Source organism: Takifugu flavidus, chromosome 1 (assembly GCF_003711565.1).
Source record: "Takifugu flavidus isolate HTHZ2018 chromosome 1, ASM371156v2, whole genome shotgun sequence".
Classification (NCBI taxonomy): Eukaryota; Metazoa; Chordata; class Actinopteri; order Tetraodontiformes; family Tetraodontidae; genus Takifugu; species Takifugu flavidus.
The window spans coordinates 8,907,953-8,935,700 of record NC_079520.1 but is presented as its reverse complement, the minus strand read 5'-3'; the positions used below and the strand labels follow the sequence as shown (position 1 = coordinate 8,935,700).

Here is a 27,748-nt window from a genome sequence, read left to right as displayed (position 1 = left end):
GTGCACAGGGCTGGGACTTAACCGCAGCCGAAGTGGAGGGAACTAAGCCCCCTGGGAACCACGTCACTCCCTTTGACATATCAGCCACTGTCCGCTTCCTGCGCGCAGCACAGCACCACGGAGCACGTCAGGATCGCGCCCGTCCGCGACACGCAATGCTGGGCGAACTCAACGCAACTCTGACAATCCTCCCCGACTCCGTGCGTTTCGGCGAGGAGAAATTCACATGCTCAGGCGCACAGGCTGGGTAGAGAGGAGGGAAGGTCATTGAGAAAGTGCAGAGAGAGAGTGCGCTCGCACGCTTCGGCTATGGTCCGCGGTGAAGGCAGCGGCACCGAGCGCCAACATCTGTAACTTCGGGATTTTACTTGAGAAGGCGCTTCTGCTGGAGGTGGTGGGATATTCTGCGCGTAAACATGCCTGTAAGAAGAGGTCACGTAGCACCACAGAATACGTTCCTTGGATTAATTATACGGAAATTCGAGGGTCAAAGTAAGTATGTGGATGCGCTCTTCTGCTGGAGCAGAACAGACCAGAGGTCTTATGTAGCTAAATGTTGGCCGTAGCGATGATATATGTCTCTTTTTGTTTTGATCTGAGTGTGAATTGTGTAGCTACTATAGATTTACTGAATATAAATGTCCTCCAATCTGCTGAATGTCGTCCGCTTGTTTAAAACTTGAACAACTTGATTGTGAGCTTCAGTGGGTCAAAATACTCCCTGGAACATATTTTGTCTCTATGCAGACCGGAAATTTGTCATAGCCAATGCCAGAGTGGAGAACTGTGCAATCATCTACTGTAACGATGGCTTCTGTGAGATGACGGGCTTCTCCAGACCCGACATCATGCAGAAGCCCTGCACCTGCGACTTCCTCCACGGAGACCTGACCAGCAAAGAGGCCATCAGCCAGGTCTCCCAGGCCGTGCTCGGGTCCGAGGAGCGCAAGGTGGAGATCACCTACTACAGGAAGGACGGTGAGTGGTCGCCCTTTCACAAACGTGTAACTGTCACGTGACTGTCGCTGCGCCTGCTGCAGCTCGTCTTTACGTCACGATGTCAACTGATAACAACCAGCCTGGCTGTCGCTCAGCAGAGCTTCAGACACAATTCTTGGGATGACAAAGGCAAAAAATAACCCCTGTTAGAACAAATATAGTTGATTTAACGTCCTTGGGATTCCAAAAACTACACAACAATAAAGATTAATTAAAAAACTGGTAAACAGACAAGCCCGTTACACACAACCTCGGTAAAACTGGCAGTGTTTCAGAGCGTGTGTCACATGGCGTTCATCTTTTTTTCCAATATGATGGATGGAAATTAATATGCAAGTTCAGCTCATCCTGTGAGAGCCTTGTCAGATCAGCAGCATCACTCTGCATTTAGAGAAGGAAAATTTGGATTTCAAATCCAAAGCAATGGAGAAGAGATCCTTATAACCGGCACAATGGCATTAAACAAAATCTACAACTAAGAACTGTTGTTGTCCATAGCATGATGGACACAAACAAACCAGTCCACTGGTCCGTATGACAGCAAACCGCTACAGTACTGCCAGCTTTGAATAAAGACACATCTTTTAATGCTGGAGGGCTTTTCATTCAGTTTTATCCAGTTGCTTGTCCTGGTGAATGGTGCACTGCAGAGCTCCTGAGTCACAGGGAATTAATGCGATGTTATCGCTTAGCGGCATAAACCCTGGGATTGTCCCCCTCCTGCCATGCTCTACATGAGCTCTTTATGGCCGTTATGATGTAGCCGCGCGGGATCTAGCCTTGTCTTAGTGCGGCACATTAGGAGTAGGGGCTTTTGTTCTTGCTCTTTTATTGCTGCACCAGTGTGTGTGTGTGTGTGTGTGTGTGGTGTGTGTGTGTGTGTGTGTGTGATATTGTCATTGCGAACTTGCGTTTTGTACTTGAGGCTCCTGCAACAGCAGCACAAGGATTGTAACCCGGGAAAAGTAGGAGAATGTAATGTTTTATTTAATCATGAGGAGCCAGGGTTTTAATTTTTAATTGGGGGTTTGATTAGATTCTAGGCCATGGATACATGTTTAATCAGCAGGCTGACTTTTTATTGTTATTGTTGACCTGTTTTGTTGTTTTGCTAATTCAGCGGGGAACTACAGCTGCGACGCTGCTAAAATAGATCTTCTCAGAAACCTGTAAGACACTCGCACAAAACACTCCAGGGTCCGTTTGCAGGAGGATGAGCAGCTTGCGTTCTGACATGTGGGATTTTAACAGAATTTAGCTTCCCATCCTCCCGTCTTACACGCCTGCGCCGTGCTCCATTAAAGCGCCGCGCGGCTGCGTAATGTTTGAAGCGTGGCGAATGAGAGCGGCGGAAAGCCTCCCAACATAATCTTTGCACTCCGTCACTTCAAAATCCTCACCGGTGTGCACGGCGGCTTCAAGACACAAGTCTTAATACTCCTCAGAGGACTTTGTGGCGAGCGTGTGGCTCATGAATAAAGATGTCAGGCCTGACATTGTGATGACTGGGAATGAGCAGCTTACAGAGTAAATGCATTAAACTGGTATGGAGGACACAATCCACACGCTCCCGCTGCGAGAGTGGGATGAAAGATTCATGGCATCCCGGAGAAAGAGATGGCCCTATTGATTCAAGCCGCACGTCAAACTGAAGCTGATGGGTGGAAAGTGGAGGCATCCAGTGTCCTCTGGTTTTAACGGAGCCTCAGTCCTCATGCAAATGGCTCAATTATTTGTCTTAACATCTTCCAGTTTGCAACCGCTAACCGTGCTTCACACATCATCTCATTCCCGCACACGCGAGGAAGCCATATTTCTCGGAACTCTTTTTCCCTCCTGGAGGGATCGGTTGAAATGCGAATCCTGCCGTAAACGCCTGACTCTGGGCGGACTGAAAGGTGACGCGGCGCGTGGCTGCGCTCCTTCGTCAACTGAGCTGGCAAATCTCAACGCGGGTGAGGTCAGAGTCGGAGGAAAGGAGTAGTGCGACATCGGCAGCCAGCGAGCTCTGGCTTTTCACCGAAAAGGCAAAAAAATAAAAAAGTTAAGCAGCTTATACGTATGCTTGGAAATTAAAAGTAGTGGAACAAAGGGGACCATGGGAACAGTGCAAAGGCCTTCAGCACAAAGGGCTTTTTCATTTCATTTATGTGTGTGCCAGCTATGGATGGGTTATGAGGAGGCACCACAGGAGCACTCTTGCTCCAATGGTGATACATAATCAATGAGGTAAATGCTTTCCCTTCATGGCTTTGTAAAACTATCCTGTTCCACGGGGTGTAATAATACTTTGTACCTGAATGAGTGTTAACAAAAGGAAGCTGACACCGCTCAGAGAGACGTTAAATGGATAATGGCCATATAACCGCGGCAGCTTAGCCCACCGCGCTGAATGATCCGGACATGTGGTCTGCGTGGGTGCAGGGTTTCATAGGTGACTCCCCACCGAGGGGTGCGAGGGGCCGCACGCCGGCGCTAAGCGTTCGGTGGCAGGGGAGCGAGGGCACGGGGCGGGGGGTACGGTGCGCAAAGGTGTGCCGCGGGACTACTCTGCAAAAGAGCACATCCATTTTTCATCAGATGGAGCTCTTTGGTGTCTCGCAGCGTGAGGTGAAGCACAGAGCTTTCGTCGTCCGGTTTCATTTGTTAACAGCTCCTTAAACTGAAAAACACATTTTAAAGCAGGCTGCGGTGCTCCCCGGGGTGAACACACGCCACGGGAACTGGCCAAATAACAGCATGTGCATCCTTTTCCTTCAGTAAATGCCAATCAAAAGTCTTAGTTTGCTTTTTCGGGATATTGTATAAAACATAAACTACAGGTTAGACTTGCAAAACATTGATGGTGGCGAACCAAAGTCGGGAATCAGTCTACATCAAGTCAGAGGAACAATGAAATCTTTCAAATGTGAAGGTTCCAATACCATTATTGGTGTATTGTGTCATTAATGTTTAGATATTTGACTCGATTCTGTCGTATATGAGAAGCTATAGCATGAAGTATACCATGAATCACAAAATGAGCTATAGATATGTGAGTATTGAGCAGTTTGCTCTTTTCCCGCTTTTCATTGTTTTTTGATAAATAAATGTGTCTGCAGAGAAAAGATTGGATGGATTCGTGAGCACCCAAATATCCTTAGATATAGCATTAGACAGAAATACTCATCCACGGGCTATTTATATCCACAGGGAAGCTTGTACTGGAGGTGGTAATCTAATATTCATCTCCATACTACGGTGAATTTTTCTCTATCTCTGCTGGTTCTCTAACGTCTGATCGCGCTGTTTACTGCTCCCAATCTTGCAGCATTTGGACCAAAAATAGATGGAATGAAAGAGCACAGAGAAGGATGTAATGAATTGATAAACACAAATGAAGTGTAGTTTGAGCCAGAGGTGCTAGTTATCCCTGATGGCTGTGCAGACACTGATTGAAGGTGAAATTAGGCCAGGCTGCGCAGCTCACAGCAGTCGCGCAGAGGCGAGATATGGCCACAAGGCTTAGGGACTGTAAACAAAGGGTTAGCTTGCATGGCCTCTCCCTACATGCCTTAGTCCCGATTGGCTACGCCCCAGTAACGTTGCGTATTGGCTTAAGCAGAATAGCCCTCAACGAGGAACATGTCAGATTTCATTATATGAGACTTACTACCAGGCGGTATTCCGGGTCCGTGCTGTTTAAAAGCTGCGGTCACAGATAGCACATTGGTGGAAAGACACACAAAGCGAATATCATCGCTCTACAATATTACTCGTGTTTCTCCCTCAAGTAGATCAGCTTATGCAGATTAATATGGAGCCCAAATACATCATCAAACTCCAATAGCAAGGGTCAGATAAGTGTAGCTTATCATTTTCAATTCTGATTAAAAAATGCACAGCAGCGTTTACATTATGTCAGCTGTACCACCGTATGTGTCAGCATGTCCTCCAGTCACATTAAAACTCCGCCTGACCTGTGAGTCATCCAAGAACCTAAAGAAGCACTTGATTAAGCAGCAATGTGTTCATAATTTATGATGGAATCTGAATCGGGAGTAATGAAATTTCCATCGAGATACGTGCTCCATTCAGTCATTCAGTCAGGTGTAAATAACAATTCTTGGCTAGCAGGGCAACACTCTGTGTAAAGGTCACGGAATTAATGGGTCCTTGCCGGTGCCCTCACTGTCAGCCCCGTCCAGCAGCCATTAGTGTGTTTGGACAGTCCCGTGTTGTGCTGGATATGAGCGTTTCGGGAGAATGCCAGCAATATCTTTGGTAGCACGCACCCCCAACACATCCGCTCGTCTGTTGTTATCCTGGTCATTTGCTAATCATATCACGCATCTGTCAAATCTGTGCGTTTGACAGATGTACAGTGGCAGAGAGAGGGAGACCTACATCCACACCAGCGACGTTACATTTGGGTTAACAAAGAGCTGCCCATCAGTTAAACATTAAACTTAAAGGGAACAACACAGGATGCAACGACTGAGCACACGGAATAATAAAGAAGACATCTGGATGGATGGATGGATGGATGATGGATGGATGATGGATGATGGATGGATGGATGGATGGATGGATGATGGATGGATGGATGGATGGATGGATGGATGGATGATGGATGGATGGATGATGGATGGATGATGGATGATGGACTGGTTGAAGGTTTATACTGTTTGTTTCAGGATGTTGTACAAACATGCAGCCTCTCCTGCAGCTGTCCTGGCCTCGGTGGCTGCTCTGTTAGCGGTAAAACCTGCATTTCTGAGCAGACGTCTGACAGATTCCATGTGCAGTTGCTGTTATTTCCCCTGTAATGAGTCCACCGGGATCCCACCGGGATCCCACATTTCCACCTGAACATTCTCCATCCATGTCAGACTTGGACACCTGGACACGGCATATTTATATCCTGTGGCAATGACATCCTAAATGCTTACGGCATTATTTAGAGTAAACAAAGGTGCCTCTTTGTCTCAGCCAGAAGCGTATAAAAAATAAAGAAGCCGCTGAACAGATAAAATAGAAACATTTGGTTTGAGTCTTGTATCCATGACAGAGAGATCAATCATTAAAAATCAAACAATCAAAAGGATCTTACCTTTGTTACTAACTGTGAAAGTAACTTAAAAAGAATGTTAACAATTCTAAATGTATATGGCAAAAGAGATAGTGTTCAGTTTATATACATCAGATCTTTTTGAGGATATAAAAAGTGGAAAAGTGAAACACACCAGGGATTCACACCTTCACCAAAATACTCCAGCTGGTGTTCGGAGCAGCACACTGACACACCTCTAATCCTTCCCAGATCCCCCCCACCCCACCCCAAAAAGTCTCTTTTCTTAAGAAAATTTGCACAAAAATCTCAAAAAATGCTCCAAATCTCTTTATAACCACAAGCAGCAGGGGGTTCTGAAGGCTTGAATCACACGTCTTCATCACGTTACCCAGATTTGGTTCCATAGTAGAATCGTGGCCCCATTCAAAATGTCCGGCCAATCAGGTTCGAGTCACGGGTTCTAGAAGGTTCTCAACCATCAAAGCTTTATTTGAAATATCCCTGCGTAATAAAACATTGGAGGCTGTATTTCTCAATTAGTAATAGTATTAATTGAGGAACGATCATCAAAAAGAGGGAGGAAAATCAAATTAAATCCTATGGTTGACAGGAAATGACTTGACCTTTGTTTGGCATCATGAGGAGGATGAATACCGCTGTTGTTCCTCATCAATGGCAGAGGCCTTGTGTATTTAAGTCATGAGCATCTACTCATCACATGGCCCACATCACTGGGCTGAGCAGAGGGAAGAGAAGCTCTCCCTGTTCCCGAAAGTCTGCTCTCACTGGTGGAGGTCAGAACATTGGTGGGACAAGAGGCAATTTTACAGGGGTGAGGGGGGGACGATGATATTGATCACGCCACGCTGTGTCATCAGATCAAATTCCCACCGTCTCGGTGCGATGAAAGCTCCTATTTGAGCCATTTCTGGAGAGGTGACATTCAGCGGGGGAGCAGATGAGAGGAGCCCCCTCCCTTGCTTAGCCTTTAAGCTTGGCCATTGTCTCCCCATCTGGCGAGGTGTAGTCAAGCCCAGAAATGTCGCTGCTGACGGTGCGTTTTAGTGTGCTAGATTAGTGCTGCTGTGTTTACTGTACTGTTTCCTCCACAATAACAGACCTCACAGGTTCAAACGCTGCTGAAATCTTTTAATTTGTTGGGGCAAAAAGACTCACGACAGAAAGTGTTTAAATATCAGATTCAAACGCACTATTGATATTCCTGGGTGGAAACTTAAGACCGAAGCCTTTGTAAAGCCCATGAGCTGCAGTCTTTTCCTGTTCTGCTCGGCAATTGTGTCATGAGGATTTAATCTGTATTCATTTGTTAATTCTGGGCGCCCCAGGTTGGGGCCCAGAGCAGATACGCTGGCCCTTATGGTCATCAACAGAGTCTTTGTAAACCTGAACGCAGAGATCCACCCATAATCACAGGAGCTTGGAGATCCTGTAAGGATCACTAAACCTCTTAAATAGGCAGCACGAGGCGGCACGTGCTTCATAACAATCAGAATGACGTTGTCCCCATCCTTAAGAGACCTTTCAGTAGGCACAACATGCTAAATGTAGCATTTCAATCAGAGTTTTGTGATGTGTTTTATTGCCACGTTTGTCCACCGTGCTAAACGGACACGGCGATAGCGTCTAAACCAGCCATTGTCCTGTGTGCTTAATTGTGCGGGACAATGCACAATGGAGTGAAAAGCTTTTAGGAAACTGTCTGAGCCTGTGAGTGCCTTTTTTTTCTCCAACTAACATTATTTCCACCTTTCTACCCGACATGACAACCAGCTTCACACCTGAGAAGATGTGTGCAGAGCATTCTTCTGCTGAGGCTCATTAGCTCACCTTTCGCTTATCGTCTCCAACCCGGGAGATGCGAGCGTGTTTCTCATCGTTTAAAAGTTGCATTATAAGACTGTCAGTGGGGCAGCATTACCTCTGGGGGTTTTGATGCAGAAATCTTTCCAACAGAACTCTGGCATGTTGAGGCAGACAGTGCCTGTTATATTTAGTCAGACAGCAAGTCTGCTGCTAATGAATGCTGCTGGCAGGGTGTCTGTGAGCCCTGCGGAGATTACAGTGAGCAGTGCTAATACATGTCCTCTGTGAGCCGGAGCAGCACACAACACCACCGGGCAGAGACAGGAGGAAAAGGACGGTTGGCATACTAATGTTGTTACATTCTACCTCCGAAAAAAAAAGATTAGTATGCTAACCGTCCTTTTCCTGCTGTCTCTGCCCGATGAAAATGCGCTGAAATTCCCAGCGTTTTTAGAGCTGTTGGGACCTCACAGCCAGCGTCACTTCCTCCATTCCAAGGATGTATAGCACTAGCATGTGTAGCGCCGAGTGTGTTGTGGTTTTAAGGTCCAGTGAGAAGAAAGTTTTATCGGTCGGGCAGTTGTGCCCGTGGGCATCAGTTGCTCTCGCTAATCCCGCTGTAACCGATGCAGTAGAGACACTGGGGTATTTTGGGCTGGAGACTAAGTTTAGATCACAGATCATTTTCTGCTCCATTGCTTCATGCAATCCTCTGGTTTAGTCATTATTCCCATGAGCACATCGCAATCCTCCAAATTGGCTGTAATCTGTTCTGTGTGTGTGATCTATTCTGCCCAATGCTGTTGTCTGGCTGTTTGTTAATGTCTACAATCATGTTACATGTTACTTATTAAAAATATGCTGCCCTTGCATCATATGGCCCACGGCTCACGTGCACGCACACATGCATGCACAGTTAGTGCTTACTTTATGGCAAGTATTTCATCAGTTCTGACATGCAGGCGTTGACCTTTAAACCAGATCAACAATTCTCAGATGATTGTTTAATGTACCGCGAGCTAACCGGGAGGAAGCCGGGTCCTCAATCCGTTTGTTCTCCCCCACGTTCTGTCTCTCTCACAGGGTCCGACTTCCAGTGCAACACTCACATAATCCCGGTGAAAAACGAGGAGGGAGTGGTGATGATGTTCATCTTAAACTTCGAGTACGTGGTGGATGAGGAGAGTGACAACTCCACAGAGAAGATAAGCCAGACGTCCCCGACAAAGTCAGATCAAAGTGAGTATTTGAAGGGCTCCTCTCGCCTCACTATGAGAATCCTAAAAAGCAATGGACCGAGTTGCTTTTCTCTCCCCATGCACCAGTCTTTCTCCACACATTGACGAGGAAGCCTCCACCACCCCACTGGATGTGCTTCCTTCTGCACAGCCTTCCCTCTAAACCCCTCGTAAAGGAATGACGCTTGCATGAGTGATTTGTGTTATTAAAATAGCCCTCAACATCTGTCAGACACTAATTAAGCACAAGAGATTTGGATTCTCTGGCATGCTCAGCATAACCTCCAGTCAGGCTGCCAGCCACCATTACCCCCCTCAAAATGGTTCGGTTTGCACCGAACGATCCTCCGTTGACTCCACGCAGCCGCTCAACGTGCACACACGTGCATGCGCGGCACCCACATCTTCCCTCTGCATCAGTAGGTGTGCATTTCGATGCAACGCCGCGTCCCCGCTCTGATTGGAGGCGCTCGGCGTCTCCTCTCCGACTGCGCCGCGGCGATCCACTTCACTCAGCGCGAAGGCCTCAAGGCGGTGGCATTTGGCTTGTGCCGTTACGGCGCGCTCGCATGCGTGCGCTCGTCTGCATCTGCTTATGTGTGAATGAGCACGTGCGTCCGCGGCGGCCGCTTGTTGTTCATCAGAGCTGACGGCCTGTGACAGCGCCTCAGAAGGGCGATCTGTGGGCAGACGAGGCAGATAAACATCCGATGTGACTTTACATTAAAAAGCTCTTCATTACGCGCGCACACCAAATATATACAAATATACTTTTGTCTGCACTCACATGACTCCAGAGCAATGAAGTGCAAGTTCACGCGGCGCCATTTTCACCCCTTGAATGTCATTTTAAGGAGAGACGACAGTCGTGTACTTTCTGCTTCACCCGAAGGAACACAATTAATAAGTATTCTCATAATAACGCTTCTGGAAGGGTTAAAGCACATATTAATAAGCTCTGCGTTTAAATTAAGTAGCTGCAGCCTCTAAGGTTGTTCTCAGCGCTAATGTTGCACTGATCCTGCTGCTAAAAAGAGATACCAGGGCCACAGGAAGAGGAGCAAACAATTATTTTAGGAACAACAGGCTGAGCTCAGTGCCAGCCCTGAACAATTTGGTGCGGCGGCCAGGAGATGCTGGTACATCGCAATTATTTTCCCCGCAGCGCCTGAGCGCAGGGGCTGGGGACGGGCTCTGCTGCTGCTGCCACTGATGCCAGCTCCGCTCCCTCCACCTGCTCCCCAGCTGTGTTTCTAGCCGCGCCACTTTGATTGCTTCCTCTCCTCCTCGACTGCCTCGGCCGTGTCCTTTTTTTTTCTCCCAGAGCCGGGCTCTCCTGCGCCGTGAGCTGGCTGTGGTTTTATTTTGGTCCTTGAGTCATGGGAGAAATTGAACTGATTGAAACTATTCTGTTAATTAGAACATTTGACTTTAGCCTCTCAATATATAAAGGAATATTGTAGTAGTTTGTTGATGATGTTCTTGTGAGCTGGTTATCTAAAGATGGAGTAACTCCTGACTGTGTGTTTAATATTTCACTGCACTCTGAATTCCGACCGCCGTTTTTACAGCACAGATGTCTCTTAAGTGGGTCGTTGATGCGATGCGTCCGAAGACTTTCTGCCGAGATGTTAAAGAAATGATGAGTCGCAGGGAGCCGAACTGGCACAGTTCTCTAAATGACCGCTGAGGATGCCCAGAGAGCTTCACTAATGATCAGAAGTTCAACCCTCATGTCCTTAAAACATCATGCCACATATGCTATCTGTGCTGACATGAGCAACATTACCGAACTGTGTTCTGGGTCTTACATAAGTCGTTTGCCACGCTGAAAGTACAGATGACGCAGACTTCCTGCAGTAAGGGACTATTTTGGAGGTGGGGGCTCAGGATATCAGCGCGGTGTAGGTTCCTCTCCAGGATACTTGTTGAGTGTCACGGCTCTGTTGTGAGCTGCCATAGTTGTAACATCAGCACATTCGGGAATGGAAACAGATGGCAGCGGCAGTTATGTAAGGAGGGCGCCGAGAGATGGGCGGTTCAGGAGACAGCGGGCTTCGCTTTCACTCTCTATTGTCAGTGAGCCAGATCTTCTCTTACACAATATGTCATTTTCTTTTGAAATGATCAACATCAAGGGACGTGATGCTCAACGATAGCTGATTAAAGTGTTAAATTACATCAGCAACCATCTTCCTGTGCCCCCTGAGCCACAGTTCATTTATTTACTCATCCCCAACCCTGCCCATGTCCGTTCCTTTCTACTTAATTTATCCAGCCATGGATGTTTTTTTAGTGGAAAAATGCTTTAACGATTTTCTCGGACTTTTTAGGGAGGAGCAGATTCTTTCGCTTCCGCCAGGCTGCTTTGAGCCTAATGAACACCAACAAGCAATCCCTTCCACAAGAGGACCCAGACGCTGTGATGGTGGACTCACCCAAAGAAAATGAGGACTCAGTGGCCCTGCAGAGCTTCCCCTCCCCCACCAAGAGCATCTGCACGCCCACCGAGGACAACGACTTGCACGGCCTCATCAGCTCCAGCCACCACTCCTCCCAGGCCAGCATCAGTCCCGAACCGGTCAACCACTCCTCTCCCAAACTCCCATGGGAGAAGCTTTACATGACGGAGGCCCACCAAACCTCCAGCACCCTGTCCAACACCTTCCCCAGAGGCAGCATCAACAGCATGAGGCGGGCCTCGTCCGTCCATGAGATCGAGGGCTACTCTAACTCCAAAAACATATTCAGGGACCGGCACACGAGTGAAGGTATGTGGCACCAACACCGACCACAAGCACGCTTATTTAAAAGCAGGCCGCAGGTGGCGGCTGACTTCAAACGGCGATGTTTCCTAAATGCGTGCAGGTGTAATAAAAATGTTTTATTCTTCTTTTTTGCCTCCAAATTGCCGCCTTTAGACAATGGTAGCCATGTGAGAGGTAATCATTTCTGCCCATTATTTTATCGCTCGGCCTTGTTTTGGAGAATGATTTTCAAGCAAGGCAATCAGCATAAATGCTCCTCACAGGACCACTCCTGGTGGACAGGCTGATGGCCCGCTGCACAGGGGCTTTATAAAGTGCTCATAAAAGATAACATGAGCATACATTTTGCTGATGTGAACCTGCATGAAGGGATGCTTGTGTTAGATCACTATATAGCAGCTTGTGGTGGTTCCATGCAGCGCTAGCTAATAATTGTAAGGTATGAACAGACAGATACACGGTATCAGCACGTGGTGCTTGGTGCATTTCTGTTAACATTCAGCCAGTGTGCAAAGGGGTTGCACACTGAGCATCTCCATGCATTTTTAATCAATGCATCTGTTGGACTTTTCCCCAAGACTCCTCACATTTACTGCTTGTCCATGAAAACATTTGATGGCATGAAGTCAGGGCATTGTTACAGCCAATGCATTACCTTCATCACCCTCCTCCCTCTCCTCCGTATCATCAATTATTCAGATTCGACTTGCCTTACCGGCCTGGCTTCAGGTGGTGCGTCCATGGTTGGGCTTTCTTTTTAGTTATTATGTATTGAATGTTTTTTGTCCATTTGGATGCTTGGAGTTCATGATTATTGGTGCTTGAAGCTTGTGAAAGCATCAAATATCGTTTTAAGTGGAATGAAACGTGGCTGTGTTTTAGCATCAAACGACAAACTAATGGATTTTAGCAGGCTTTATTTTGAAAATGTTCTGGCTAATTGCTGCAGTCTGGTACGCTAATTTGGAAATGATCCGGTTGTCCTTGCATGCCGCTCTGTGTGTCTCGTCTCAGTCGATGCATTCACATTACATTTAACTTTCTTTGTGTATTCTATTGCAACCCGCCAGGCCCCTTTAATCATGTGAAGTCCAGCCTGCTTGGCTCTACCTCTGATTCTAACATCAACAAGTACAGCACCATCCACAAGATCCCTCTGATTGCACTCAACTTCTCTGAGGGGACTGAAAAAAAGCCGCACTCTCCACCTACATCCGAGACGACCATCATAGCCCCAAAGGTCAAAGATCGAACTCACAATGTCACCAAAAAGGTCACGCAGGTGAGCTGCCTGTTCTCCTGACTGCGTTTGTCGTCATCACAGCAGGATTGAGACACAGATGCAGACAACATGCTTCTTAATTTTCTTTATTTTGGAGACTCATCTGTGATGTGAACTCTGTATCTACTGTTCTTCCTGAGCGCAGGAAAGCCCTAAATCTATAATTCATGTGTCGGTGAAATGGGAATGAAGTGAACTGGAATGAACAGAGACCTGTCGCCCTCCTTCTCACTTCTCAAGGGTTTGTTTTGCTTTGGCTAGGAGAGGTCTCCATCGTCGTCTGCCAAAGGCAGAGGACAGGGTAGCCTTGTGGATTCACTGAATAATTCACCATCCAGCCTCCCAGTTCATCTAAATGGGGAGATTAAAACAAATGTTTGCTTAGAAGAGATCCATCAGTGCAAGTTTACACATCTGCTCACATTATCATTTGTACTGTCAGCTAAATTGGAACAGTTCTGAGATACTTATTGATGGTGGCAGGGCACAGACTGAGTTAGTTAGAGTTGTTTGTCATTGTGTCCTGCCTAAGATCCATGGGGTTAGCTTGATTTCATCGTAAATCACCATAATTATGCTCTTGGTGATCAAAATGTGTCATCTTGCAGTTAACATTGTTGTTTGAAGCACGGCGCTTCTATTTTTCTTGCCAGCAGGGGGGCTATTTGTTTGTGTGTGAAATAAAAGCCTCTCAACAACACATTTTTACGGCATGAACGAAGCTGTGATGGCACATTTACTTACAGAAGTGGAGCGAACATTAGTGATGTCCATTCTTTAGTTTTAAACTTGCATCCAGCTTGGACAATGCATCCACAGTCAATTAAACCCAAGCCACGCCTTAGCGTTGCCTCATTAATGATTCAAAATTCATACAAACTAAACCAGGATTAGAGTTCAAAATCCTGATCTGATTAAACAGACTTCATCATTGCATCATACAGAAAAATGCAGAAGTGTGTGTGTGAGTGTGTGTGTGAGTCCTGGTTCAGAAGGATATTGAGGACAAATGATCAGTATTGACATCAGTGAGTGCTGTGGCCAGTTTTCCTAGCTCCTGTGCCTCCTCTCTCCCTCAGGTCCTCTCTCTCGGCGCTGACGTGCTGCCAGAATACAAACTCCAGACCCCCCGCATCGACAAGTTCACCATCCTCCACTACAGCCCCTTCAAAGCCGTGTGGGACTGGCTGATCCTGCTGCTGGTCATCTACACGGCCATCCTCACACCCTACTCTGCTGCCTTCCTCCTGAACGGTCAGGAGGAGCAGAGGAGGCGGGAATGCGGATACTCCTGCAGCCCTCTAAACATGGTGGACTTAATCGTGGACATCATGTTCATTATTGACATCCTCATAAATTTCAGGACCACTTACGTCAACCAGAACGAGGAGGTGGTCAGTGACCCGGCAAGGATCGCGATCCATTACTTTAAAGGCTGGTTCCTTATAGACATGGTGGCAGCAATTCCCTTTGACCTCCTCATTTTTGGCTCGGGATCAGACGAGGTATGTTTTTGAGGAATATCTACAAATATACTGTATGTGTATTTGGGTTCTCCCATTCTTGCGGCCCACACTGTCCAGTATGACCAGACTTGCACCCCAGGGACTCTACTTAAAGCTTGAATTTTTCTGTCTCGGCTCTGAAAGGATTACTTTAAATTGCATGTTTGTTGTTTTTTTTTCCTTTTTTTTTGAATGGTCCTCATTCTAGAATCCATTTACACGGATTAATGGCTTACCAAATGGCAATCAATGATGCATTTATGTGAGTACCAGGCCAACAGGGCTGTGTGCAAAGCTTACATGCAGATGTGAGACGGCCATTGGCAGGCTGTCTGCCAGGTCTACTAGCTTGTGTGTTGGTAGGATATGCCCCCTCAGGCTCTGGATACACTTCAGTGCTTTGCCGTGCTTTGTAGGCACTCCATTACACCAGAAAAGCTCCTGATTATAAACCATAATCATCTTTTCCACTGCCGCTGCCACCACTGTGGGAAATAGAGGAGAATAGCTTTTTCTCCATTTCTTCCTTTTATGCTGCAATTTCTTAGACACATTATTTAGATAGATTAGATAGATTTTTAGATTTAGATATAGATATACACACATATAGATATAGATATATATAGAGAGAGAAAGCAACACACACACTTAGGTGCAGGTTATTAGGTGTTTAAAAAGTATATTACAGACTGTAAATCCATCACTATCCTCAGTGCTGTCTATGATTTTCCTTCTGTGCTCCTCAACTAACATTCCCATTCAGGAAGCAACCTCAGCCGAGACAGCGGCAGATGGTTTCCACAAGGCTCATTTACTTCAGCACCGCAATAAGATGGTTTTAATCTAGAAGCTCTTAAGTAAATCATTTGATTAGAGAAGGCAATATATTTGAAATAGATTCCGATCAGTGTCTTGCTGTGTTTCCCGAAGCCACTCGTTCTCACCAGAAGCCTGAGCGAATTGGGAGATGTTTTATGAAAGATTGGCGTCCTGCGGTGTGGATCCGTGTTATCGAGAATACCAAGATAGAAATTAATTTCTTGGAACCAAGGCCAAATTGAGCCTGCCGAATGTTAATGTCTCTAATTTGAACTTGGATGCTCTTGCCGGACTGCAAGAAACAGGCTGTTCTGGCTCCCTTTGTTTAAGCATGCACACAAAATGTAAATCCTGAGGCTCATTCATTATGCCTGCTCACTCCTCATGTAAAACTGGGCTTGCTTACTGACTATCAATGTCATTTAAACTGATGTAATCTCTATGAAAAACCTCGACATAACCAATATTACATATCAAAACATGTTCTTTCATCAGCAGATCAGATTAGATCTTCCTTTGTTGTGATAAGACTCCTTATTCAATAATGTGGGTAAACCAGGAGGGTGGCAGTCATTGGAGGTCAGGCAGCCGGTCTCGGGTCATTAAAGGGCCGATTTATTGGTGACGAACTTTGGTAAATCGCCTCACAAGCATGAACGGGGAATGATGAAGTGAACCTGCCCATTTGGTGCTGAATAAATGAGGATTTATCTGCTGCAGCTGCGTTCCGGCTACCTGGGAGACTCCATCGTTAGGTCAGCCAGTAAAGTGACTCTCATGAGCTGCCCCCTCCCCCCATTAGAGAACACAAACACACACAGTCATTTTTCATATGCAGACAGTTGTCGGATTTCTCCCCCTGTACTGTCCTTAACTCTTGCGGCTGTACACATTGTTTAGACCACCACTCTGATCGGCCTGTTGAAGACAGCCCGGCTCCTGAGGCTGGTCCGCGTAGCCAGGAAGCTGGACCGCTACTCCGAGTACGGCGCCGCCGTCCTCATGCTGCTCATGTGCATCTTCGCCCTCATCGCCCATTGGCTGGCCTGTATTTGGTACGCTATCGGAAACGTGGAGAAACCCTACTTGGAGCACAAGATCGGCTGGCTGGACAACCTGGGCGTGTCCATAGGGAAGCGGTACAACTACAGCGATCCGAACTCTGGCCCCTCCATCAAGGACAAGTACGTCACCGCGCTGTACTTCACCTTCAGCAGCCTGACCAGCGTGGGCTTCGGAAACGTGTCCCCTAACACCAACTCAGAGAAGATCTTCTCCATCTGCGTCATGCTGATTGGCTGTAAGTGCGTCTCCCTGTCCGCGCCCCTATCTGTCCACGGCAGCTCACCTGGACGTCTGTCTGTCTTTCAGCCCTCATGTACGCCAGCATCTTTGGCAACGTCTCCGCCATCATCCAGAGACTGTACTCGGGCACGGCGCGCTATCATGCCCAAATGTTACGCGTCAAGGAGTTCATCCGCTTCCACCAGATCCCCAACCCGCTGCGGCAGCGGCTGGAGGAGTATTTCCAGCACTCCTGGACCTACACCAACGGTATCGACATGAACACGGTAAATAAAACCCCCCATTTCCATCTGCTTCCGCAATGAGAATAAACAACCATTCTGAAAAGAGCTCTCTCTCCTTTGATTTCATCGCTGCTGGATCCACATCTCTGCCTTGGGAAGAGCAGGAGGTACATTATTTCTTTATTTCATTACCCTCCAATTTCATGCCCTCGACTAATTAACTATTTCTGCTGCAAATACCACCCTAATTAATTTTGCTTATTCTGCTCTGTTGCTATTTCTACACTCAGTTGCATAGTTTAACCGTGCAGGGTGTGCACAACAGTAGCATCTGTATGGCTCCTGTCATTAATTAAAGCCAAAAGCACCACGCAGCATCACTGACTCTGGAAACGTGAGCGCTGGTGTCGGCGACAACAATGAGGAAAACATTCGTGCGGGGAGGTTTTTCCACAGCAGCAGCAGCAGCAGCACTCATCCTGCAAATATCAAAAGTCTCCATTTAATCCTTGGCACCTACAAATGAAAGGATTTAGGGTATTAAAAGGGTTTTTTGTGTGTGTTGCTTGGTTTTATCCCCCACTCTCCCCACTTTAATATCATTTGTTTACTTTCCATGAAAAGAAGGAAGCCAAGTCGGAGCTCTGTGCTGCGCCTGTACAAAGATCTTGAAAACTTGTTGACATTTAGTGGCTGATTACATAATTTATCAGAAAAATAACGTGCACATATATGTGGAACTTCCAGAGCGCTCATCTCAGTAGATTCCTCTGAGGCTGCAGTTTTTGTTTTGTGCGTTGTAGGTGTTAAAGGGTTTTCCTGAGTGCCTGCAAGCAGACATCTGCCTTCACCTCAACAGGAATCTTCTCCACAACTGCAAAGCTTTCCAGGGAGCCACCAAGGGCTGCCTCCGGGCCCTGGCAATGCGCTTCAGAACCACTCACGCTCCTCCGGGAGACACTCTGGTCCACAGCGGCGACGTCCTCACCGCTCTCTACTTCCTGTGCCGCGGCTCGATTGAGATCCTGAAGGATGACATCGTGGTGGCCATCTTAGGTAAACGCCCGTATGAAGTGATCAAATGTGGGTAAACTCCACATTTAAGAAGGAGTCAAAGAGGAGCCACACACACACACACACACACACACACACATCCCGCCTCAGACATGTGGCGAAGGGTATTAATTATGCAGCGTGTTCTGACTGATCGAATCCTCTCAATTATTGATCGAGCCGGCCATGCCCAGAGTGGCTGATATTTGGAAATATGTGCGGATGCGGCTTCCGGGCGCGAGCATGCGCGGGAGGGTCGGGGGGGGTCGGGGGGGGTCGGGGGGCGTGCAGAGAGACTCATATGCCATCTGAATAATTAACTTCTAAAATGAATCCTTACAGGAATGAATTTTCCAGTCGGTTACGGCAGCATTTTCACACATCCTGACAGGGACGCTGAGATGTGACCCACTTCTCTCCTCTGGGCAGGAGGGCTGCTGCGGGTGGCAGGTTTAAGACGTTGAGATTTCCATTAAGTGTCTTCATAAAAGGTTGTTTGGCCATTTTGAAATAGCACGGTGGAGTAGCTGCCAGGCTTTGACAGCGTGGTGGCATTATAAAAGGCCGTCTAAAAACCGCTGATAAAAATAATTCTCAACTCTCGATTCAATTCAGGAACATGCTGTGACAAAATAGTCATCCGTTTCCTTTCAGCCAGGAAACAAACCAATAATTTATCTCTTTCTTCGTTGCTGAACCACAAACAGGTGCTACGGACTATTCGGGGATTAAATTTACCGTTATTCATAAGATGAATGCTCTGTAAAGCCGCGCCTGACAGAATGGGGTTTAAGCCCGGCAAAAGCTGCTGCATCACACAAATTTCATTATTAACACACACATTGGAAAAGCCACTGATCTCACAGATCAGCAAATTTACATTTGTTTGCAAACAGAGTGCTTTATCAGCACCATTTGGCTGTGGGGTTTTTGTGTGGTTTTTTTTACCATGCTTGGATGTTTAGGGATTGGGTTTCCGCCCAGCAGCAGGCCTGCGTGTCCATCCTCAGCGCTGTAATCCAGCCGTCTTAACGTGGCAGGAGCTCTTCTATGTCGAGCCCTCTGGACTGTCCATGTAAGGAAGAGCCAGTTGCGGGTTTTATTTGGACACACTGCTATCCGCAGGCAGGACTGTGGTGTTGCACCATAAACATGTTCCTGGACACATCGCACGTGTATGCACTGGTAAATGAAAAGATTTTCAAATTAAAGATTAGGATCCTTGAGCCGCTGCTGTGGCCTTTAATGGTATTAATTATTATCTATCATGCCTCAGGTATGCACAGTTATTTAGCTAATTTAGTCCAGCTCTTGTAAAACTCCTGCATGGCTGAGGATTTGGGTTGTTTTACACCATTAAACTAGCATAATTAGCTCTGCTGTCACCTTCCCACATCTGAGGCGATGCGCCCCATGCTGTGGATCATTAAAATAGAGGTGTGTGTCCTGACAATCTCTGCCAGGCCCCGATGAGGTGGCAGTCCGCTATCATCTGCACTGATACTGAGGCTTTGTTCCACAGGTGCGAAATGACTTAAACTGCCGCCCAGCTAACTCGTTGTGTTTACGTGTGTGGAGTGATGACATGGCGTGCGCGGCCGTCGTCTGTGGCCCAAAGGTGCTTGCATGGTGCCTGAGACACCCCGGATGCCGACATATCTCAAATCCCTTCCCTAAGCCCCTGCTTATAGTGTTGGCATTTGCCGAGCCTTTGCAGCCAGAACTTGATTCCTCCTCAGGGGCTGTTTTATTTTGCTCAATTTAGCTCATAGAATTTTTAGATAGCTTTGAAACGGACGCTTGTTTCATCTTTTCTGACCTCCGAGGATAACTTGTCTAGATTATGCCGGTAACTTCACCACTTCCCCGACCTCTCCGGCGCACAACAACCGTGTCAGTCACAATCGAACCCTCCACTTCAAAGTAGCTTTGAGTTAGCCAGTATTCCTTGGCGTAAATAATGGATCAAAGATAGACAACTGATACACGGGCCTTTGGAGACTCAGAGGAGACTGTTTGATATTTTTATAAGCCACAAAAACAAACCTGCCTCGTGGCCTCTGATCAGCCCCCAAAATATCGTGACGTAATTTTGGAGACTGCAGAACCGTTGTAGCTGGCGCAGACAGAGAAAAGCCTCAACCTGAGACCGGGCTGCCTTATGAGACCGTTTATGATCTGTGTGCATGAATACAGGGAAAAACGACATCTTCGGCGAAATGATCCATTTGTACTCCAAGCCTGGGAAGTCCAACGCTGACGTGCGAGCGCTGAGTTACTGCGATTTGAGCACCATCCAGAGAGAAGATCTGCTGGAGGTGATAGATATGTACCCAGAGTTTGCTGACTATTTCTTCAACAACCTGGAACTCACCTTCAATCTCAGAGACGAATCCGCAAAGGTAGATAATGGCACCATCCTAAGATGGAACGGAGCAGAATTTATGGCGCTCCATTTAAGGTGCATTGATCCGTTTTTATATTTTCCAGGCTACAAGCTCTGAAGACGGTGATTCCGATGATGAGGAGAAGAGCACTAAAAGGAGAATCTCCTTCACGGCAGATCTTTCCCAAGGTAACGGGAAGCTTTTTCCACGTGCTGCTGCTACATTTGGAATCCGTTCCACAGTCAACGTTGTGCAAGTTCACATTTAAAACTTGTTTAAGTTCAGCTCACAATTGCAAAAGATGGAATAAAGTTCACCCCTCGGTAAAATGTTCTTTTTAGTCCCTTTTTGCCGACCTAGGGGTGGAGCCGGCGGTTAGGGTTGGCTCGCCGAATGCATTTACTGTGATTTTTCAGAGCCGGTGGGCATTTACACATAAATGTTAGATTTGTGCTGTCAGGGTCATTACTTATCTGGCGCTAAAATATCATCATCTCTCCTCCCTTTATCTAAGTTTTCTTCGCTAGATTCTATGCCGTCGATGGATGGTATTTTGGCGTTAGCGGTCACTGGTTAGCCTGGGAGTGTGTTATGACTTGTGGGGTTGCGTTGCCAGGTTTGCAGGTATTCCTCCCATATATGTAGCCTATAATGTTTTGTGCTTATAGGCATAATTAAAAAAACGGATAGCATAGCAACAAATTCCCACGAACACGTTACTATAAAGAACGTCCCCTCCAGAATGAACTTATTCAGGGGTCCATTTAGTTCCCATTCTTCGAAAAAGAAAGGTCCAGGCCCAACTTAGTCCAGAGTGTTGTTGGCTGCTGTCCTCCAGGGGAGAATGCAGAGGTGGTGAAGGACACAGAGAGGGAGAAGGAGTCTCGCTTGAGCTTACAGAGATCTTCAGAAGCCCTGGGGCCTTCATCACCCAGCACCACGGTCCTGGACTCAGATCTCCCTCTCCGAGACAATCTGGACAGGAAACCGTCTTTTAACGGTAAGAATTTGCTTTGACTTTTGATCTTGCAAACGAACAGTGATGAGATCCTTCGCTTGTCGGGAACAAACTCCAGATCAACGGTTCTGATCCGTGCTGGAGACAAGGAAGAGAAAACAAGCCACGTCCTTTTTTTAAGTCGATTTTTATTGCCTGTAGGAACATTATAATGAGGCATCAGATGCAGAGCTGCAGACAGCACTCTGCCACTTCTCTGCCAGGAAACACCTCTTCTTACTGCAAATAATCTCAATTCTTATAAGGACTTTATCAGTTCCAGATCAGCAGCTTTTACACGGTGTCGATATGGAGACACAAAGAAAATATTAGAGACAAAAACGACATCAGGTGCTCACATTGGAGTGTGCGAGTGCAGCTGAGGGTAGAACTAAGAAACTCTACAACATAATTTATATATTTCACATATTACTCTTTAAGTTTTGTTGGTTTGATACAGAAATTCAGGCTGATGAAGGTAAACACACCATCCAATTGAGGACGCTGGTATCTCTAAGCCTCATCATGGTGCTGCAAACACACACACACACACACACATGCACAGGCTGAGCAGAACCAACATCTCTTTGTTTGGGATCACAAAAGAAGCCAACAGTCATCAACGGACTGCGTGCTGAATACTAACATGTGGCCTGGAGCGATAACGGTAGTTAGCATCGGAAAAATCACATCAATACTTCTATCTGCACAAGGACCATAGATTAACCACAAGGAGCAAACACGCGGAGCACTTGTAACGATTAATTATTGCCGCTGAGGCTATTTTTTGTGTGTGTGTCGTTGTTGTTGCTCAGCAGTGACGTTGTTCTGACCCACATGTAAAGATGTAAAGCGTGCGTGTTGTGTTGGCTCTCCAGATCTTTGCTGTGATAAATGGGCCTGTAAGAAGCCTACGGACTTCACGGATGAGTCAGCACAGTTCCAGCAGCTGAAAGAGGACGATAACTCTGCCAGCGAAATCACATATGGAGAGCTGGAGCAGCGCCTGGGTCAGCTTCAGGACCACCTAAACAGGTGCATATTCCTGGAGTCAACATACGGTCGATCCTAATTTGGCCCAGATGGAGGCGGCTGGGAACTGAAACCTGACCGACGCCAGTCAACAACCATTTTAACCTTGGACGCTTCATTAAATCGACTCTCTTGCGCGTAACAGGGACAGGACTGTAAAAGTCTCATTTCGAATGCAGAGTTGATGTAAAAAATATCAGAATATCAGAAAAAGTGAACGTAAAGTTAGTTTAAGGCGGTAACACAGTGTCTGAGCTGGGTACAAAACACTAACTTGATGTGTTTATAGTTTTGCACTTAATCTGAGGAAATGACATCAGTGACAATATCTCTTTTTAGCGATTGTGGCTTGCTTTTTTTGTTGTTTTTTTTAAAGCTATCACTTCCCACACTGGTAAGAAGTAATGAACACTGCAGATAGCTGAAACTTGCGGTTCGAATGCCAATATCCACGAGTAGGTGGAGGAAGGTGAGAGATGGGGAGAGGTGTCTTCAGGAAGGAAGATGAACCCCTGATGAACATATAAAACATGGCAGCAGATACAAGAAATGCCTGTTTACGTTCTTCTTCTGCCAGGCTGGTGGCTGAGGACAGTCGTTTTGCGTTAAACTCGGGTATTTTTCGGACCGAATCGACCGAATATGAATATTTGTTTTCTAAAACAAACAGTTCCCTTCTGTTTTAAGAGCACACCTAAAATAAACAGCGGGTGGTAGTTCTTTCTCTCTTTTTTTTTACCTGGAATTAGCACAGAGAACAAGAAAAAGCAGCCTAAAATAATCAGTCTGGCTCAATTTATTTAGTAGAAATAACACTTTTTATCCAGTGCACTCTAACTGACCTTATTTTTCTCCCCCTAATGCCAGTGAGCTGCAGGATGAGCAGCACTTTACTGTCATATGTTATTTTTTTTCAGCTTTGACTCTTCTGAAGGGAAGAGACGGGGGAAAAATGCTACAGCAGCATTCTGTTGAGCAAATAGCCTCATAAATACCCCCGAGAAAACTCGCTGCATCCGCAATAAATGCAAGCCTCCGTGATGGTGTTTGGATTAATTACAAAGTATTTCAACACATTTGGCAGAGGGACGACGGAAGAGCTGGTAATTCTTCAATTCGGCACCGCCTGATTTTACTCACGTTCTAAATTTAAGGCTGACCACATTAATGATGGCGGATTCACACCTCCCCTACAAAGCTCATTATCGCTCCTAAAACGAGCAGCATCTCTCCTCTGCCTCTCTGACTGAGCGTTTTCAAGCCCTCGCCGTCTCCCCGTTTGACCATCAGAGAGCAACACGCTCCATCTAGCGCCCGGATCAGCCCTGGCAGGGTCAGATCGACGTTTACTCGGCTCTTCGTGTCTGCGATGATCTGATCTGTTGTTCTTTCCCTCCTCGTGTTGTTTTAAGGCTGGAGTCTCAGTTGGTGTCAGATATTCAAACCATCCTGCAGCTGCTGCAGAGGCAGACGACACCGGGGCCACCGGCCTACAGCACCGTGACCTCCAGCCCGGACTATCACAGACCCGCCATGAAGGTTCAGCCGGTTCCTCTGATTACAAGCCATCTGTTCAGCCATGCAGGAACCCAAGTAAGCAACACTGAGGAAGAAATATGCCGATGTCCTTCAAACATCGCCAAATCGCTGTTGTTCAACAACACGAGAGATGTTCGGCTGTTATGAACACATTTAATACAACCAACAAGTCTTTTTGTTCAATTCCATTAAAACTCCGATTAGATAAGTGATGTTGAGGGTTTGGGTTAATTCTCCTCCGACAGATGTGTGACGACTTAAACAAGGGTCTAAAACTGCAGAATAAACATTGACATTACAGGAAGATGTGACTGCTTTTGAGGAAAGTTAAATCTCCTACACACATTGAAGTACTCAGGGGTTAAGCTGGCCGTGACTTCTCAGAAAAGCCCCCTTTTCGAAGCATCTGCTGAAGTGGGGTAATTTGTCATTGTGGAGCAACACGGCAGGGCTGTGACATTTGGTGAAGTGTGACCGACAACCAGGAGATTTAAAGCAGCTATCAGCGGTTAGCAGCCAGCCAAGAACAACGCCGGGGCGCTTATAAATCGTGGAGACGGAGCGAGGTCTAGAGAGATACTCGATCTCCGCCTCCCAAAGAAGGGCTTTTATCGTCATGGTAATACATCACGTTTACACCAGTTTGGGATGCTGACAGGTTTCTTTTTGCTGGCTGGTATCAAAAAAATACTGCTGATTCTTTTTGTAAATGTAAAGTTAAACATTCATTTGCTTTCAGATGTAGAGGTGATGTGCAGGAGGAGAACCTTCTCTTGTTCAGTGCCATTTGAAATTGCTGCATCCAGCCACTAGAGGGCGAGCAGGAGGACAACACGATGACATCATGTAGCAAAACGTATTTAAGGGTGGGATTTAAGTGCAATGGGCCAACTGGGATTAGTTAACTGGGGGTTTGTAGCCAAAATCAAAGCCAATCATGGCAGAAAAGGGTATTTTTCTAATTAAGGTAAAAAAAAAAAGAATTAAAGCAAATGGCACTTTAACCAGACGCTCTTGCATCTATGGAGTGAATTTTAAAATTGAGTCGGCAAGGTGACCAGACAGTTGGTGCAGGAACACAGAGCAGAATAAAAAAAGGAATGTCATGTCCTCGAAGACATCACGTCTGTGTTGTCTTTGAGTTCATTGAACCTTTCCTGATAAGTAGAAGGTTCACTGTGAGCGACCTCCTGCTCTTCTTCTCAGGGCTCCAACCTCAAACCTGAAAGGAGCCTTCAGGAATCCAAAGACTCTCAGCCCAGCTTGGCGACCATCCAGGCCCCCGTCCAGGACAGCCTTACAACAGCGCTCGTGCAGAGACAAGCGGAGCCACGGACGCAGCAGCTCCTCACAGATCATCCGCACTCGGCGCTGGTGCTGCTTCCCGCCGAAACGTCCGCCACGTCCATATCCTCTTCCTCGCCGTTCCCCGCCGACTTCGGCGCCGGTGACCTCCATCGGCCCTCCTCCGACCCCGACTTCCCCAAGCCATGAACTCTATTGTTCTGAAAATGGGAGTGGTATTGCTGTAATGACGGCATTCTTTTTCATCAGCATGCTGACACAGACACTTGTGTTGTTCATTTGCAATTGCTTGGTGAGATAGATAGATTCTTTTTTTAAACACATGCATGTGTATAAAATATTGTTTGCTGCCGATAACTGTGTTTTCTGCAGTCAGCAGTGCAATTTTACAGTAGTTACATATTGTAACAGTAGTTCTAATAACACCAAACTAGTTTCTCCACTAAATTCTACTTAATCAGCAGGATTCCTGGTTAAAGAAGCCCACCTGGTTGTGGTACATTCACCTCTGCAGCACATTTCATATTTATTCTTAATCTCAAGTCGTGCAAAACTGAATTCAGGGGGGAAAAAGGGCAGAGCCACAACTGAATCTTTCTGCCATCATTACTTGATAAGCCTGAATCCAGAAACACGCATCACATGAGCGGTCCTCACGCAGATCCGGGATCAGCTGGGCTCTGCATCACCCAGCTCGGAGCCAAGGTGTCACACCAATATGTGAAGCAGATGGAGGGTGTGTAAAAGGAAGCAGCAAACCATGAACGGAGCAACTGGAAGCGACCAAACCCAAACTACCTCTGGTTGCTGATCCAGCTTGCAAAGGATCAAGGGAAACAGCCCGAAATGAGAAATGATGCTTCAACAAGTCATCGATCTCTGTGTCTGGGTGCTCAGGTAGCTCAACAGGTGGTAGTACGAGGCCAGTCAGACAGCAACTGTATGTTCGGAATTTGTCCAGCGATGCCAGTAAAGATTCACCAGTCAAGCTCTTGAATGCGTTCAACCGTAAAGGGAAAGAGAGGAGCGACTCTGCAATGTAAGCAAATTCCCCGTCCAGAGCCGAAAGAGAATCTTAGCGTCACAAAGGAAACCATTTTGCTTTCACATTCATCTTCGGGCTCCAGTTTTGCTTTTCAGACCTGGATAAAAGTTCAAATAGAAAGTGGAATGCACCTGTATCTGTGGGGTGGTGAGACCTTTGTAGGGCCCCGCCCATTTCCAGTTCCCTCTCCAGACTCCGCCTCCCTTCAGTCAGAACAATGCAATGCTCAAACAACATGTGCAGCACTCTCACCAAGGGCACCTGTGACGCTGCATGACAGGAAGTGAATGATACGTCCCAAGCCATCGTTCCCCTACTGCAGGAGCACCGGAGGGCCAGACGACCTGGCCTGAGAAAAGCCACAATGCTTTCATTGATTATTATTATTATTGATTATTGCAATTACAGCCTGTCAGGGTTGGAAGCAATATAGAGACTCTGAGCATGCATATGAATATCAGTTCTTTAAGTAATACACCATGATTACAAAGTTGTAAGAAGACTTTTGTTACTCCTCATTGTTTGCCTGTCTTCTCTGAAGTGCGACTCAGGGGTTATGGACAATTGCACTGCAATATTGACAACAGTATCGAGCATACTGGAATATTCCTCTTTTCAACAATGTGCATTATTACTGCAGTCACAAACGTGCACCTACTGTCCAACACCGAGCCCGCAGAACACTCCGTATGTGCTTGTTCTGGCAGAAATCATATCAGGACCTCAGAGGAGGTCATGTTGCCGTCCCAGAACTGGACCTCTGACCGACAAGTAACGTGGAGGTGTTTCTGCGTGGCCGTCCGTGTGTGTGTGTGTGGTAGCTCATCGTTGACTAGTTTTTCACTGCTCAACAGCCCAAAGTACCACATGAGAATATAAAAAGGTGGCAGCATGCTGTCTCTTTAGTCACAGGTTTGGGAGGGGGTGGACGTAGAACGATGACCTGTGTATAATCAGGCCTCAGATATGGTTTTGTGCCTACACATTCGGTCCAAACACTAATTTAGCATCCTCATGTTTAATAACCATGAGAAAGTTTGTGTCATTTCCCTGCAGTGTTTTTGTTCGCACTGGATGTTTTGAGTTTTAATGATGTTAGAAGGAATATATAGTCTTGCTAGATGTTAAAAAAAAAGTATTTTTTTAACTGAGTATATGAAAAAGTCTTTAGCAAACCAGTAGTGCAGTATTTGTTTTGAAGCTGTGAGAGCAATACAAATAAAAAAGATGAAATAAATTGATAATACTCTGAAAGATGAGTCACTGGGTCTTAAGTAATGACTGTATGAGCAAACGAGAAACATACCATGACAGTAGATAATATAGCCGAGATTCAAAACTTAAAACTCTGCAAGAGTTCATTATTAAGAGGT

At 46.4% G+C, this 27,748-nt stretch overlaps 1 protein-coding gene and 1 long non-coding RNA gene across 2 annotated transcripts; one reads left to right on the top strand and one right to left on the bottom strand.

Annotated features, from left to right (window-relative positions):
* LOC130526847 (potassium voltage-gated channel subfamily H member 7-like) lies at positions 1-27,629 on the top strand. Its single transcript, XM_057034828.1, has 16 exons — positions 1-492; positions 748-978; positions 8,960-9,115; positions 11,448-11,885; positions 12,036-12,056; positions 12,953-13,164; positions 14,244-14,669; positions 16,389-16,788; positions 16,860-17,060; positions 17,819-18,073; positions 20,267-20,472; positions 20,561-20,645; positions 21,296-21,457; positions 22,333-22,489; positions 23,899-24,079; positions 25,232-27,629. The coding sequence occupies exons 1-16, from the start codon at positions 417-419 to the stop codon at positions 25,517-25,519; spliced, it is 3,495 nt and encodes a 1,164-aa protein (XP_056890808.1). The 5' UTR covers positions 1-416; the 3' UTR covers positions 25,520-27,629.
* LOC130526871 (uncharacterized) lies at positions 24,159-27,197 on the bottom strand. The gene is made up of 2 exons (XR_008950873.1): positions 26,507-27,197; positions 24,159-25,530 (listed from the first exon to the last, which is right to left on the bottom strand). It is a non-coding gene; the product is annotated as an uncharacterized LOC130526871 (long non-coding RNA).
* Positions 27,630-27,748: the final 119 nt, after the last annotated feature.